The 17540-nt window shown below is 38.2% G+C and overlaps 1 protein-coding gene across 4 annotated transcripts in view; it reads left to right on the top strand.

Moving 5' to 3' along the window:
- The window catches only part of AP2A2 (adaptor related protein complex 2 subunit alpha 2), a 50152-nt gene that overhangs the window by 11508 nt on the left and 21104 nt on the right, over positions 1-17540 (top strand). For all 4 annotated transcript variants that reach the window (XM_080618951.1, XM_080618953.1, XM_080618950.1 and 1 more), the window contains exons 2-4: positions 4945-5013; positions 14482-14624; positions 15140-15333. In XM_080618951.1, the coding sequence (XP_080475077.1) occupies positions 4945-5013; positions 14482-14624; positions 15140-15333 (406 nt within the window). The remainder of the gene's footprint in view (positions 1-4944; positions 5014-14481; positions 14625-15139; positions 15334-17540) is intronic.

Here is a 17540-nt window from a genome sequence, read left to right as displayed (position 1 = left end):
GCACCTTGTTGTTTTTCATGTGCCTTAGCATGCCTTCCAGGAGAATCTTCTCCAAGATTTTGCCAGGCACAGAGGTGAGACTGACTGGTCTGTAATTCCCCGGGTCATCCGTTTTCCCTTCTTAAAAATGGGGGTTATATTTCCCTTCTTCCAGTCGTCAGGAACTTCACCTGACTGTCATGATTTTTCAAATATGATGGCCAGTGGCTTAGCAACTTCATTTGCCACCTCCTTCAGGACCTGCAGATGGATGTCGTCAGGTCCCATGGACTTGTGTATGTTTAGGTTTTTAAGATGTTCTCGAACCAGATCCTCTCCTACAGTAGGCCTGGGGTCTTCACTCTTACAGTTCCTGCGTCCACCTTCCAAGACTTGGGTGGTGCAGTCAGAGCCTTTGCCATTGAAGACCAAGGCAAAGAAGTCATTAAGAACCTCAGCCTTCTCCAAATCCAGGGTAGCCAGTTCTCCCGATATCTTCCAAAGGAGGCCTATGTTGTCCCTAGTCTGTCTTTTATTCGCTACGTAACTATAGAATCCCTTCCTGCTATCCTTAACATCCCTAGCCAAGTTCAATTCTAACTGGGCCTTAGCCTTCCTCACCTGGTCCCTAGCTTCCCAGACAACATCCCTGTATTCTTCCCAGGCTGCCTGTCCCTGCTTCCACCTTCTATAAGTCTCTGAGTAATGTGTTTAACTTCTCAGTTCATTGAACAGATTTTCTTCAATAGTCCCTGTTTCCCCCTCCACCCTTAGTGGGACAGAAGATCCAGCTGGAAATTGATCCTTGTTTTTTGATACTTCTTTTTTCCTGTACATGTGTCATGGTTTAAGCCCAGGCTGTAAATCAGAACCATGCAGTCTACTTCCCCCCACCCTTTCTTTCCCCCATTCCTAGTGGGACAGGGAGCAGAATCAAAAGAATGCAACTCTCACTGGTTAAGAACAGTTTAATAACTAAGGTATAACACAAACCACTACTGCTACCACCAATAATAATAATGATAAAGGAAATAACAAGGGAAGAGCATACAACACCTCACCACCCGCTGACCTATACCTTGTCCCCCACCCAGCAGTGATCTAGCCCTTCCGGGAACTCTCAGTTCTACATTCTGGGCATGACGTGCTGTGGTATGGAATACCTCTTTGGCTAGTTTGGGTCAGGTGTCCTGTCTGTGCTTCCTCCCAGCTTCCCCTCCTCCCTGGCAGAGCATGAGACTCAGAAGGTCCTTGGTCAGAGTAAACATTACTGAGCAGCAACTGAAAACATCGGTTTTATCAGTATTATCCCCAGGCCGAAAGTCAAAAACACAGCGCTGCACCAGCTACTGAGAAGGAGGGAAAAAAAAAATGACTGCTACTGCTAAACCAGGACAACATGGAACAAACTGAAGCTACTTGCCACTGGTTTTGCTTTGCCATTGTCTAATGTAAGAATAAATTAATTTGAATAAGGTTACCATGCAGTATAACTTCTGGAGTTCAGAAAACTTGTTTTTAGGTGCTTCAGCCTCATTTTAACTCATGAGTTGCCCTAAGCATTCTTATGTGACTGTCCTTGGTGACTCTTAACACCCAATGTGCTAGTGCTGCTCTCTAAAACTGAAATTTCAGGCACTTATAGACTGTAATCACTAATAAGTAGACAAGATGTAATCATTTGACTTGATTTCCAGTGTATGGACTTAAACTTTTATCCAGCTACTTGCTATGCTATTTAAATTTGGTCAGGATCTAGATGAGATTGTATACTGCATTCCAAATAAACCATCCTGAAGGAATTATGCAGGACAGGCTTTTATTTACATGCTATGCAAGTTTTTAACTTTGAGAGAATAAGCCTACTGATGCAAATTTACTGTTTAATATGGGTGTTCCTGTCAACTCATTGCTACAGCTATGTGCACTGGGGGAGGGGGGATTTTTGAGTTTTGGAGTTTCATGTTGCTGAGTCTGCAGTCCATTTCTACCCAAAGGTGCTGACTTCACAAATTCCTGAAGTGTTTTAGTCAGGCTACCATTAATGCACTGTTGCTTGCTTAGGACACAAAGAACCCAGTTTCTAGCAATAACTGATCATCTCTGAGCGTAAGTTCTTTACTGTGAGAGTGGTGAGGCGCTGGAACAGGACATCCAAAGAAGCAATAAATGCTCCATCCCTGGCAGCGTTCAAGACCAGGTTAAATGGAGTCTAAGGAGAAAAAAAAAAAAAAAAAAAAAGTCTTGGGGTTTTTTTGGTTGTTTTTTTTTTTTTTAATCTTTGGTTAAGAAAAACTGGCTGACATGTACTTGTTTCTCTTTTCTGTCCCCATTTTTAATATCTGTGATTATTGCCATGCTTGATAATTCAAAGTGTAAATTCTGCAGTGTGTTTTCCTTACAAACAGGACCGAAAGATACAGAGCAAGAACCTAGCTTCCAAATTTAGGTAACTAAATATCTTACTGAGGTTAGCAGTTTACCTGACTGAGGTTAGTTCTCTCCCTGTTTATCTGAATGAAGTACAAAATCTTCAGACTCAGTGGTAATGTTTTAATGAGATGTGCTCTTCACTTGGTAAAAGGGGAAAGAAATTGACTTTAGAAATTTTATTTTTTTTTCTAGAGCAGGTGAATTGTTGCAGATAAGGAAAGCGTTTTAAGCCTTTACAAAGACAGCTAATATGAGAGCTTACAAAATTGGAGTGTTGTCTGTTTATGTAAATGCTTTCACCCTTGAGGCTTACATTGCTGTGGCCCTCTGTTCATAAGAGTACGGACCCAGGAGCAAAAGACTTGCTTAAGTCCAGTAGTGAATTCCTAATACTGGGAAGTGTCTTAGACATTAACAGTTGAGTATGTCTGCCATGTCCACAGGATAAATAATCTAATGCAATTAAGACAAATCTATAATCTATAGTAGAAGACACTTCAAGCCTTGGATTGTACAAGCTTCTGCTTATTTATATGGTAGTGTTGCTGTTTTAAAACCAGCTTGCTTTACACTGGCAAGTTAAATTAGAAGAAACCCAATAATGTCTTGCATGATACATTAGTAAAAACTGGTTAAACTTTTGTGATCCCAACAGATGCGTCTTTATAAGCTGAGGGGGGTGTATATACTATGATCTCTGGCCTTGTCATTGTAGAAGTTAACTGGAGTTTCTAGGTCAAATAAAAACTCTGGACACATCTCCTGCTTTGTCTGAAAACCAAGATGTGTACAGATAGCAACTACAATTTATGTTTCAGGACAGGTTTGTGAATTACTGAGGTCTGAAAATGCTTAACTTAAAAGCAGTAAATGGATGAGTTGGTACATGTAAGTAGTTTTTCAGGGATGGGTATGGGTTGAGCAGTGCCCCTTATGAAACAGTGTTGTAGAATGGGAAAAAAATCCATTTTAAGCAAATCTGTAGGTATTTTGTTAAAATGACAAGGCAAACAAAAGTAGTTGCTTCTTGTTTGGGCCCAACTTTTTTCCATTTGCACAGTGTGCTAGTCTCGCTGCATGTCTATACTCTTGAGGCCATTGTTACAGGCATATTAATATAAACATTTTTTTCTGCATTTTATGTAAGAATTCGTTTTGGAAGTGCATAACTTCAGTTTCTTTTTGTGTCTAAATCACAAAATTACAAAATCTGGTTTAATTTGGCTTAAGCATGGATTCCCTTATACTTTGAATACTTTATTATTAATCTACCCTGAGGCACTTGTTTCCTTGAGTAACTTCATCTTTCATCTAGCCTGCTGTCAGATAATCTTTGGCATGTGGTAAAGGGGTGATCAGCAGTCACTGGGTGACACAAGAGTTTGGGCATGCAAATGTAGTAGGAGGATGTTTAAATGCTGAGAGTTGTTGCTTTGCTTGTGTGCAAAGTGTGAGATTGGAAGTGCTTTGGAATGCTGGTCCTGATCTGCCTTTGGCTTTTCTCATAGCTAAATACATGCAATGAAGAGTACAGGAAGCTGTGTTTTTCTGCTGGTGGTTGATGTTTTGGAAACTGCTTGAAAGTTTGAGAAGGTACAGGACTGAATTTCCAACATGACTAGGTGGCCAGTTCTGCAGTGGTGAAGTGGACTTTGTTTGCTTCAAGCAGTTGAGTACAAAGCCTGAATTGGTTATTTTGTCCCACCATGCTCATTTATGTAGAAGATAATGGACCCAGATCTCTAGAGTCTCTGTCACCATAAAGTAAAGTGGTGAAGAATACTAAGATGCTCTGGTTTTGAACAATGCAAATATTACTTGAATAAGCTTGCACTATCAAAATTTAAACTGCAGCTTGTTTCTCTAAACACCTAATTTGAATTGGCACCAGAAATCCTAATACCTGTTCTTGGAATCAAAAGTTGATACGAAATATAGACTGTGCTGGGAAGTCTGAGGTGGTAATGTTGCCTAATAAAATGTGAATTTAAAATATTTCTGGTTTTTTTGAAGTGACTTTCATGGGGCATATTGAAAGTCTGAACTTTTGCATGTATCCTGTCTGAGGTTTTTCAAGTCTTTGAGCTACTTGTGAGGTTACTGCTTTTCATCTTCTGTGACTGCTAAGAATTCTTTTAAAGCCGTTGAACTGAATGAGCATTCAATAGAGAAACAGTACGTCGGCTTGTCATTAAGGTGAGGAATAGAACAAGTTGTTATAGAGAAACTAAAGTTTTTGTGAAAGCTAGTAATAAAGGCATCTTGGTTTAATTGTATGCAGCTTGTACTGCCTAAAGTGTGCAAAGCTTCTTGAAACAGGGAGGTCCTTTTAGCTTCTCAAATTCCCTTGTGAAGTGGTGCTGAAGTTACCTCTGTGATGTTTGCCTCCATCCAGTCCTCATACTGAAAAGGGGGAGTAGTAATTCCTCCTGATGTTTGTATGTTTACACAGCATGGTTGGCGTAAAGAAGCTTAAGGTGTCCAAGGGTTGTCCAGAGCATTGTGTTTTGACATGTGTTGTTTTGATTTCAGGCAAAAGTAAAGAAGCAGAGATAAAGAGAATAAATAAAGAACTAGCAAACATTCGGTCAAAATTTAAAGGTAAGTGACTTGATGATACTGACCTATACATGTTTCTTTGCATGACATTCTTCTGTGGTCTTTTCTTTTGTTCTTACATGTTTAGATGGTTTATTTTTTTTTTTTCGTCAACTGCTGATGCAAGCAAAATGCTAGAGCAGGCTGTTAGAATAACTATTGAAAATACTCTCTTAACTACAGAACTTCCTGATAGTCCTGTGATTCTTGGCCATAACAGAAAACTCCCTCATATATCAAAGAATTGAGCTACTGTTCATAAACTTTCTAATGCTTTGCTTCCTAACCATGTGACTGTTCAGCCTGTTTTCTTCCAGAAGGCCATGAACTAGTTTGAAGAAACATGGGTGGATGTCGTTCTTTCCAGTAAATGAGAGTCTTTTTTTAAACTTCTCCCCATCCCGCACCTGTGTGCCTTTAGGGAAGTAATGGGTTAGGCTGTCTTCTAGCAGAATTAAGATAAAAACATGTGGTTGCTGAAGCCATACATCTTGACCACTCCCATAAGCAACAGTAATACGAATTACTCAAATGAAACAAGGGATGTGCAGTGTCTAATTCCATTCTCATGCATTCTAAGAGACAGCAATTCACTTTTAAATGACACTTGATAAAAACTCATGCTGTAACTGTATTCAAATTGTGTATGTGGCGTCAAATATTAAAGATTCTGAGGGGCAGTTGAGATGCTTTTGAATGGAGTTCTACTAATAGTGGCTGTGGCAAACATGGTGTTTAAATAGATATGGAGCTGTGTGTGTAGCTAGATAAGGTATTACAGTGTGGAGGCTGTATATGTGACTTCAGAATTGCTGTATGTGGATTAAACCTGTTTACCTTAGTTATCTATCCTGACTTAGACGAGTATATCTATTTGGAATACTCAATGTGTTACAAAGCAAGTGGTATATCTCTTAAAGGTATATGAAGACCTGCGAGAACTTGAGTGTCAACAGCAGCTTGAAAAAGAAAACATGACCATGGTGCAAGACACTCACAAGTATAAAACTTCTGTGTAAATTGGAAGCTATCGCATGTCTCTGCTAATGTTTTTCTCTTAGAAATTTCAGTGTACTGTATCCAGACTGATAACTTAAGTTGTAGGGTAACTGAGGAAACTTTAATGGCTATTTTTCTACAGTAAATAGGAAAAGGAACTTTCATTTAGTCACCTCCCTGTGCTGTCACATTGTTTTCCAGTTCCTTTTAATTCTAAAGCTTCCCTCTAATACTGATGTTGATCTTGTTTTTGCCAAAAGTAGCAGGCTTTGCATAGTCGTTCTATGGACTCTTCTCCATCACCAATCCAAGTCTAAAACTTGTGTCCCTTTTCCAGACAGTGACCTGCAGATACTGCCTTCATTTACTAAGTATGAGCAACTAACACATAGTTCAAGGCACTAGAAACCTGCATGCAAGAGTGACAACCATTTTTCTGTATGATCAAAGTGGATCATTATATTGCCATTAAATTTAAGCATAAAATTATACCTTTTAAATAAAGCAGTTTAATCTCCAAGTAAGAGCTATACCAGGCAACGGAACCATCTTTCAGATAAAGAGACTGAGTTTATTTGAAAACTGTTTAAGAAGATTTTGTACACTTAAAGTTATTCAGAGTTTTATATTACTCTGCCTTTTCACTAATTTCATTAAGTTGATTTAATCTGAAAGATACAGCCACAAAGGCTGCTTATTTTCTCTTGGTGTTAGTAAAACTGCTTGCTGTCAGATAGCAGCATTATTGGTTATCAGATGCTGCTGAAATTTGTCTCTGCACCTAAATTCTCCATTATTTAGTCAAGGCTGTGTTTTTGGCATCAAAAACTAGAACTAGCTGGAAACCTTGCTGCAGTCATACTAACACAGAAATCTAGTTCTTTCAGCAACTTCGCTTCAGGCTACACTGCTGTTTTGGGTTGGGGTTGGTTTTGGTTTTTTGTTGTTTGTTTGTGGGGTTTTTTTGGGGTTTTTTGTGTTTTTTAAATCTTGATTTAGTTGATGGGCAAGCTTTAGTTTGTTTGCAAAACCTAATCAATTTTTCACTAATGAAACTGGAAGCTTTCATCAGGCTAAGTCTTCAAATTGCAGTGAAGGTCTGAAAACTTCTAAAGGTATACCAAATGAAAGTTACTGAGGCTTCTGTAGAACCTTGCTACCTACTGCGTATTCCAGTGTGGTTGAAGCATGAAGGAGGTTCTGTCAGACCCGCTCACTTCACTGCTAAACATGTTGTAAAGGAATGCAATAAAGAATGGCAGAAAAGTTCGTAATGGTTAATGCTGTTTCAGCACTGACTTGTAGGGATATAGTCCAGTTCTTACTGTTTGGCTGTGATCAAATCTGATTAAGTAATCCTCTTTAGATACTAGCCCAACTCCTTATGTTTGCATCTGACAAGAGAAGCTATAATCTGCAAGCTCAAACAGGAAAGCTTGATTCAAACTTCTTTTCCATATGAAATCTAAGCATTCTACTAAAAATCATAGCTTACATGTTGAGTAACACAAACTCCCATTTAGTTCCATCCACATGCACTGACCTATGTACTTCTGTAAACCTGTGAGCGTCAAGGAAGTGAATCTGAATTGTTTGGGTACCACAGCAATCAATGCAGACTTTAAAATTAATGCTAATAATAATGACTTCTGAGTGCACTTTCTGGTAAAGTGTGGTAAATCCTATGTGAGGAGATCGCAGAATGAATACTGACACAATTCAATGTTTTGTCAACATCTGCTATCATGAGTTTGTACTGTGAAGAGTCTATGAAGATGAGTTCAGAAGGTTGCGAATATCACCTGTAGTGAAAGGCTAACACAATAGAGCTAGTCTTCACTGTTCTTTTCTGTGAATGTCTATAAAAGCATCAGTATAAGCCACTGTATTAATAAACTTCTAGAAAACTTGGCAGTAATTAAGCTCTAAGCAAACTGAATACAAAGATAGTTAAAAGTACATGCACAGTAAATCCTGTGTACGTCACAGTTAGTTGTGATGTGGAGGACAACTGATCGTAGGAAAGTTGGCTGAGTAGAATCATGAATTGGCAATGATCAGAGAGTAGAGGTGCTTTCAGCAAAGTAGTGCAGTAACTTTAGTCTGTGTACTTTGTGTTGCATCCTTTAGGCAGATTTTAAATAGTGTTGAATAAATACCAGTGTGTGCTCATACAGTGGCTTGATTGAAAGATGACTAAAGCTTCCTGTAAGCTGATTTTCACTATGGCTACATCATTACTGAGTTTGTATGGGTTTTAAGTGAAAAATGTTGCTTAACTGAAGACATTAACTTGGTGTAGCCTAAATGAAAACTGGATATAAGTGTTACAATTCAGAAGCAGCTGAGTTTGGAAAACTTGTTATGTATCTGGTTGAGGCGTTGAGAGTGTGAGGAAAAGATAGCTATATATCTTTCTGCTGCAGGAGTTCTGCATGGGCTTTGTGCTGCGTGGTTCTGCCTTGCAGAAGTGCCTTGTAAAAATAAACACACCTTCATAATGCATTTTATTCTTGATTTAAGTGGACATCATTTGGTTGAATCCAGTTTCTTTTTATGTAGCTCTGACTTCTAAAAATATTTTCGATTAAAATAGCTTTAAAATAATTTGGATTAAGACAAATGTATGTCTGTGAACTTAAGATGGGGAGTCCCTTGCTAAATAATTATGGGGAGAACTGCTGCCCTGTGTTAATCACTTGACCAGAGATGTGGCTGTTAGACTGGCTGCATTGCTGTAACCAAAGAAAAGTCTGACTGTAAGAAGCAGTGCTGGCAGTAGTGCCTCTTGGCACAGATATGTTATTGTTTAAGACTAGCATACCACAGGTATCCTTTACAGTCTTCAGCATACTCCTGTTGCAGTATCTAGACCCTGACCCCATGTGGCTTACAGGATGTATTCTTGCACTGTTACAGAGAGAAGCTAAGTATATTTCTACTTTAGTTCTATCATGCAAGTAGCTGGCAAGCCTGTTACCCAACTTATGTGTGGGTAACCTGCTATTTAAAATACCCTTGTACTTAACAGGCTTCGATGGGGCTGCACGTCTCTGGGAAAGTCATACTTCTCCAGAACTAATGGAATGTACATCATGGCTTTGGGTTCTGATCTGGCTTCTGTGCTCCAAGCTCAGAAGGAATCTAGAATCTCTGTACTTAAGGTGACTTTGTCTCTTGTTTCAGCATGAGGAAGCACTGTTGCTGAGGTCAGTGTGTCCTTGACGGTGGCTTTAAATGCTTCTGCATTAACTGAGATAAAGATGCTTGTAGTAGAGAGAAACTACTTCAGTGTGATAAAGCAGAAGTTGTAGGAATCATGGAGAAATACTGTTGCTTTTGTTTTACATGTTCATACTGTAAGCTGATTTTGCTCCTATGCTTGAGCTAAACTAAAAGTCTGGCTGCCAGAGTAGTAATTGCTTTGTGAATGAGTGGAAAAAATACCTGGTTTGTTTAGTTGTCCCATCATTTTGATGTCTTAGTCCACAAATTCAGCTCTAAAGAAACTGACTACAAATCTATAAACTCTTTTTGCAGCCAAAGGAGCTGTTCTCTGCTTGATTGAGGCTTGTTTGTTTTTTCCATCTGTCATTAGATTTTAGTTTTGTTCTGATTGCCTAATAAGGTTTCTGTTGCAAGAGTGGCTGCTAGATTTCAGACATGCTGGTGTATCTTAGCTTTGGCTTGTGCTCCAGTATCAGTTGATAATTTATGCTCCCCCCTCTCTTCTTTTTTTTGTCTGTGAGATTTGGGTTGTTTTGTTGGGGAGTGGTGGTGGTGGTTTTGTTTATTGTTGGGGGGGTGTTTTGTTTTTTTCTTTTTTTGGGGGGTAGGGGGTTTGTTTTGTTTTTTGGTTTGGCTTTTTTGGTTTTGTACTTCAGCTCACTTGTTTTCCCAAATTCCAGCAAGTCTTATCTGTTGTCCCAAACTGCATAGTAACCCTTCGCAGGAAATTCAAGATGAGCCTCTGAATTTTTAAGCAGAAGCTGTGCTACAGTAAATAGGTTTCCTGGCAGGCTGTGAAAGTGTAGCTTTGGGTGTGGTTAGTCTCACTGTCTTCTGATCATTTGAGAGACGTGAAGGCAATTGGAGAGTAAAATAATAAAGTGTCTTCACTAACAAAGTGAATTGTTGGAGGTAAAAACCAGGCTTCAGGTATCACCTGAGTTGTAGGTCTGCTCTAGTAATACTCTGTTCTGGTGGTACTGGTATGGTAACTAAACACTAGCTTATGTATTTGTATGGGTTGTTTGCCACAAATATTCAGCCCTTTATTTAGAGAGCTTGGACTGTCACTCTTACGGAAAGACAACTCTTGTCTCAAAGTGTAGATACATTAATAAAAAACAACTTCATTTTTCTAATCATCTAAGCTAATAGTAGACCTTCTGATACACTATAGCACTGGATTGCTGTCAACTGCATGAATGTAAGCCAGTGTCAACTTAGGAAGGAAGCAAGGACACTGAATTGCAAAGAAACACTTAGGGGTGTTGTCTAATCTGCTTTGCATAAGCCATTACTGCAGTTTTAAAAGCTAAGATTGTCTTGTCTCTAAGTTAGTAATTAACCACCTGGATGCTAGTGAGATGAGACTTGTCAGGCTTCCTTACCCTGTATGCCCCCTGCCTGGTGAACTTCCTACAGGACTAAACCGTCTTCTTTCCCTGTCTGGCTGGTGGCAGGCTCTTTAACTGCAGCAGGATAGTTTTTAGATCTACTGAATTAGATTCAAAGCAGGTGCTATTTTTTAACCAGTGGTCCAAATTAGAGATAGAAAGTGCTGCCTGGGAATCAAGAGGGTGTCGTAGTGCATTTGTGCCTTATTTCTTCCTTTTTGGAAAGCTGCATAAAAGATATCCATGAGCAAGCAAAAATAAAACTTCCCTGTTGAAATAGTAAAGCGGTGATGCACAGAAATATGGAAGTAGTTAATTCTTAATACTATTTGGTAATTGGCTGTTACTAATTTCTTTCTTAGAAAAAAGACTAATAAACTTGCCAGGGAAAACAAGTAACCTTTGAAATGACCACTGGGCTCAAAACCTGCTGACGTGTGTTCTGAACCCTTCCTGTTTCTGCTGACTTGATTTGCAGTACTTGCAAATGTTCCTGAGAGCATTTAAAAATGAGCTGAGTTAAAAGAAATTATTGTGTGTTGAAAGTAAAGATAACAGGACATTTCAGTTTTCCTTCTGCTCCTGTTCGAATGTTTGCTTGAGGCTCAGGGAAGCTGTACTGTTTTAACACTTAAGCAACGAGACTTGTTAGTAGTGTTGAAAATAAAACCTTTATAACTCTTTGTAAATGCCACAAGGGAGGGAGAGGAATAGTTAAATTTGAAATTTCATTAAGAATCTGAATCAAAGAATCCTTCAAAACACAGCTGGAATTAGACAAGTATACTGAGACCTTTGACTGCAGTGCTTTTTTTTCTTTCCCCTCAAATTGCTCAGCTAATTAGATAATACAACATTGTGGGTTTGTAAATTTAATTTTTATTCTTTTTTTTATAGTTCTAGTAACTGTTACTTTGCTTAGTTTGTAAGTTTGCCTGTTACTGAGAGCCCTCACGTTGACTTCAATTCTGCATACAAGGGACAGAAGCTTCTGGAAGCAGTCGGTGAACTTACCCATCTTAATTGCAAGTGTTTCAGGTCCTGAATTTACAGTATTGTTCTCTGATAGCACATGGCAAAGAAAGAAGTTCAAGATCAAAAATGCTTCAAATACCCTAAGGTCGAAGGACCTTGCTAATCTGAGCTCTCAAAATACTAATGTCTTGGAAGGATGTAATCCTTTAAATAGCTGGGTCATAAACCTGAAAAAAGGAATTGCCAAACCATGACAAATACTTAGTTGTGAAAGTTAAAGTGGTTCAGAGTATACATACTTTCATCTGCTTATGATCTTCATTAAGCTATTGTGTTGCAGTATTCTATATCCCCTCTTCCCTTCTGGTATTCCAAAGTCAATACCAGAGTCATTTGAAACTGTGAGAAAATAGGGTTTATACTTGAGTATTGTTATATACTTGTGTATTGCTGATGGATTGTACCCTAACAGGCAATTCAGATGCCTAGTAAAGCAAATGGCCCTTGATTTGTTTGCTGACTCAGCAGGAAAATACCTTATGGCAGCAAAATGTAAATGTGACTAGGAAAGAACATGTCTTTGGGCAGCTTTCTGCAAAGCTAGCTGTTGTCAGGGGATCTTGACAGGACCTAATATAGCAGGATTTTGCTGTCATGAGTAGCTTCCATAACACTGCTTCATGTATCTAAGTAAAATATGACATGCATTGGCTTCCGTGGTACTGGAGGCCTGAAGGCAGCTTTTCTTTTGGTGGTGTTTTTTTTTTTTTTTTTGGTTTGGTGTCCCGTCCCCACCCCACCCTCCACCAGCATAAATATACCTTTAAGATAAAGTTTCTTTTTGTTGCCAACTGATGTCTTATGTGTGCTAGTTAAAAAGAAACAAATCAAACCAAATGAAAAACCACAACATGTATCTAAAGACTCAAATTTCAAAGGTATTGTTGTCCATATTAAAATGGTAGTTGTGTGCTTAAATTAGTTTTCTCAGTTGGAATAAAACTAAATAAAAGAAATTTATAGAGTCAAAATAATAAAGCAACCTCCCACCACCACCAAAAAAAAAGCATAGTTGCAGCCTGTATGCATAACCTTTTATCATTGTCTACTTCAGTGTGCCAGTATGCTTTCTCTTGGTTCACTAACGTTACATGGCTTCACATGTTGATGGTAGTGTTCATTCCTTCACAAACTGTAAGTTATTTTTTTCTTTTTGTTTGTTTGGTTTTTTGTGTGTGTGTTTTGAATATTTTTTTGTTTGTTTTTAATACAATCAATGAATGTCCTATAAAGTTCATGGGAGCTGTAGGCAGGTGCATGAGGCATGGGAAATATAACTTCTATACCAGAGGATGAGAAGGAAGAAACTTGTATACTATTAAGACTCTTTATTACATACTTATCTGCCTATTGTATAAATCTGAAGTAAAAAAAGTGCAGCTTGGAGCTTTTTTTGTAAGGGCAGTGAGTTAGGGATGTCTTATTTAAGCTTTACTTTATAAAGGGCTAGTCTGGCAGAACTTGCCTGTCACTGAGGAATACACACTGATGTGACAGACTAGTTATTCTGGGCCCAGCATGCACAGGCTTAAGGAGCTTATATATCCTTTTGGGCAGTAGCATCTATCAAGATCGTTTTATCCTGACTGAACTCTTTAGCATTCAGGCTTGCCTGGTTTAGTGGATACTCCCTTCATCTCCTGATCTGGTGTAGAAAGAGAATGTTCTGCAAAAGTGTGTTTACATGTACTACTGTTCTTCAGGAAAAGAAGTAGTCTGTGTGATGAGCTGTAAGCTTTCATGCAGATACTGTGCCATATACTGTTCCATGTAGCTTTTACAAGCTTCTAAAATACAGCAAAACTGCAACATAAGGCAAAACCTATTTAGGGTGCATTTTTCTTCTAAAACTTGAACACCTGTGAATACTTTCATTTTATAAATGCTTCAAAGCTCTCATGGTAATCTCATTTCACATGTTTCTGTCAAGGGTTTGGAATTTGCCTCTATCATTCTGTCCTTCTAAAAAGACTTGCTGTTTTTATTTTGTGGTGTTACTGAGTTCTCTACTGTGATGTACTTCAGGAAGTGTGTTAAGACCTTTTACTGTGATAAGGATTTGATAACTGGTTTAACAAGAGATGATGTAAGGAAGACATATAGCAGATCTACAGAAGCAGGATAATATGTATGTACTGTCTCAGCAAGAAAATACTTTAAGGATATAGCAGGATAATTCAGGGACTAGATAATATCATTTCTTGACTGTCCTTTAGAGTAAAGATAATAGTAAATGCAATTGACATGAAAATCTTAAGATTTTGTTTTTCCCTCTAAATAAATTTCACATTTAGATAAATATTTAAAGTAGTATCATGTGAATGTCTTGTTTATTCAGTGACAGCTCAGTGTTGAGTTATGCATGCATCTTCCTGTCCTGGACCACTAGGAAGAGCCACAAGCTGCCTGACTTCTATGACTGGGAGTAATTTTTTTAAAACCCAGTTGTTTGATTGTCTAGCATCTGTTGTTTTATGATAACTGTTTTTATGTGTTTAGTACAAAATGATGTAGAGGCTTATAGTCCCTTTAATCAGAAATGAGTGGATATATTTAGCATTTTGCTCACTGTTGAGTGAATAATAGTTGAAATAATATATTTAAAATTTGTGGAATTCAGGTACTGCAATAGCTGAACCCTCAGTTTGTCCCTCTTCTGAATGGTGATAAACAGTGAATTAAATGTCAATCTTAATTATTAGGTACAACTGTAAGTCTTGTTACTGTAAGATATGATGAGGTACCTCAGTGGAACTAGAGGGGCGAATATAGGAACAACATAAGTTCAATTGTTCTTTGTTTCCTTGCTTTCCAGGTGACAAGGCTCTAGATGGTTACAGTAAGAAAAAATATGTCTGCAAACTACTTTTCATCTTTCTCCTGGGGCATGACATTGACTTTGGTCACATGGAGGCTGTAAACCTGCTCAGTTCTAATAGATACACAGAGAAACAAATCGTGAGTAACTTGGTCTCCATAAAAGATAAGCTGTTCTAATATCCTGCCTCAGCTGTATAGTCAACAAATGATTTGGCTTCATTCTCTCCCACCCTTCCTTAAAGCCTTCATTTGGAGCTAGCAGTGATTCTGAAATGTAAACACCATTGTGTGCACAGGGAATCTTGTAGTAATTGTAAAAGCTAAAATATGTACTCTGCTTAAAATTATTACTCTTGTTAAGAAATTGCCTTGAGCTTTGCATTAAAAGGTAAGCAACCTTCTCTTTAAATCTTACTAGGTAAGGTTGAAGTGCTGGAATAGATTGATGAAACACTTAAAACTAATAAATTAGGGTAACACTAAACTTTATTTTTGTTTACCTCATTTAATCTTTTTAGCTTTTTATCTGCTGTCTCTTTCAGCCCATGTGGTTAGTATTGAAGCAGAACTGTATGTCTCAAAAAATAACTTGTGGCCTTCATGTAAAACATAATTTGTCAGCTAAAGTATTTTCACTTTCTACTGAATCACAGGGCTATCTCTTTATCTCCGTGCTGGTGAACTCTAACAGTGAGCTGATTCGCTTAATAAACAACGCGATCAAGAATGATCTGGCCAGCCGCAACCCCACCTTCATGGGGCTCGCTCTGCATTGTATTGCTAACGTGGGTAGCCGGGAGATGGCAGAAGCTTTTGCTGGAGAAATTCCAAAAATACTTGTAGCTGGGTAGGTATGACTAATGCAACAGCAGTAAACCTTAGCAGCAGCATTGCAGCAACTTAATCTATGCTTAGACCTATACAGCTCTGGGTTTGCAGTGCAAATACAATTTCCAGTAACTCAGATACCTTGATATATTTGAGCATGGAGTTACTTGTATAAATGTACAAGTACGACAGGGAAATTAAGACTATGTTGGTATCTTGAATAGGGTTTTACCAGCTTTGTTGTGATCCGGTTTTTGTTCTGTATAAACGTGTGTGGTGAACACCCTGAAATGTGTATGTTTTAATTTCCTTATCTCTCCTGTTGGAAAAAAGAAACAAATGAACCCAAATACATGTTTACACTACAAATTGTTATAAACTGAAGCTCTTACTTAAATGGTCCTGACTTCATAAGGAATTTGAGAATATTTTCTAGTGTGAGCTTTATTGCTTCCTCTACTAGCCATGTAAACAGCAATTGCTGTAAATGGCAGATAGTCACCACCAGCTTTTTAACTTTACCTTCATGTATCTAGAAGTCTCTTAGAGATCTGACAAATATCTGGAACTGTAGTTAAGTAAATCAAAAATGAAACTTGTGGTTGATTGCAGGGCTAATTTATTTTGAAGTGTAAAATGTCCAAGTGCAAACATTGCATTTAAACTCACTTATGGATATGAAATGTTCTGGAATATGCATGGGTCTTGTTTTATAACTAATGACTTATGCAGCATGTTACGTTTTTATATTAATAGAAGAACTCAATACTCTAAATGTCAAGTACTGGAGCTTACAAGTGTTGGAAATGTGTGTGCTTGTGCCACACCATTTCTGACTGTGATGTGCACTGTCTGAGTTGGTGACAAGAGGAAGGATATAACTTGATACGTAGTTGTGGCAAAAGTCTTAAGAAATCTGTTGGAACTCTTTAAGTAGTATCTTTATAATGCCACACTTGAACGCTGTTACTATTTTGCAGAACTGAAATGTAGTATGGGCCAGAAAGAGAATAAGGAGTTAGCACCTGATGCTCAGTGAGTCTGGTCTGATGGAAGAAGTAGGTGGAATTACAGGATAGATTCTCCCCCTTCGCAGATATGTAATTCCCTATGTAAGGGTGCATGTTCAGAGATGGTATGTTCTGAGGCCCTATCAGGATTGTTGCTGTCCTGTCCTGCCCTTGTCAGGTTCTGTTCTCTATGTAGCATAGGGAAGAAGACACTGTGACGATGAGTCATGGGTTTTGATCAAATTACCTTTAAAAGGTTATGAAAATTTCACATGGGGTCATCAGTTGCAGAAAGAGCACAGCACCTTCAGTTCAGACTTGTTCGAACTTTTGAGATGTGTTTATGTTCTGAGATGAGTTTGCAGGGCCTCATTTCTGTATTTCTAAGAGAATATAAGTAAAATGTGCATGTGTACGTGTCATGTCTAAGTGACCTGTGCGTAATGAGCACTGCCGTTACATTTGTAAGTTTAGTGTTGCTCCCTTAGCTTGATTATAAGTTGGAGGGAGGGAGTAGACAGGGAGAGGAGGAATAGATTTGTCTTTTGGTTTGGTTGTTGGTTGGTTGGGGTTTTTTATGTATGAGGTTTTTTGTTGTGTGTTTTTGTTTGGTTGGTTAGTTGGGTTTTGTTTGCTTGGGTTTTTTTAACTAAGGTACAATTCGATTTCATGGAAAATTGGTAAATTCATAAAGAATAAGTGGACTGAACCCCTACCATGGATGTAGAGGTTTCTGAACATTTAACCAAGATTGTACAGTATAAACTCTCAATGTTAATGCTCTGTAAACTTCTAGCCATTGCTTGTACAACATACAAAAATGCTTAATTGACTCTCTTTGTGAAAGGGAGTTCATTGAACTAGAATAGTAGCTCTTACAGCAGTCCATTTTTGTGCCAACAGCATGGATGGCAAGGTGAATAGATTTGCGGGTTGCATGCTTGGTGGTAGCTGGCTGATTTGCTTGCTAGTTGTAGATACTGAAGCTGTTGAGTAGTTAATGATTTGTATCTGATATGCAGGACCTGTTAGGAGATCCAGGTTTTATTGCATGCATAATAGAATGTACCTTAACTGTTTGAGTCCATTTGGAAGAAGCTTGATCTTGTGGTTAGATGAGCTTGTGTGCATGTAATATATTGCACAAATAATAGATTCATAAATGACTTTCAAATCTAATGGAAAGATGTGAAACATCACTCTAAGTTGCAAAGAA

The sequence above is a fragment of the Psittacula echo genome, assembly GCF_963264785.1.
Source record: "Psittacula echo genome assembly, chromosome: 5".
Classification (NCBI taxonomy): Eukaryota; Metazoa; Chordata; class Aves; order Psittaciformes; family Psittacidae; genus Psittacula; species Psittacula echo.
The sequence above is the reverse complement of the archived record's forward strand: the minus strand, read 5'-3'. Positions and strand labels throughout refer to the sequence as shown.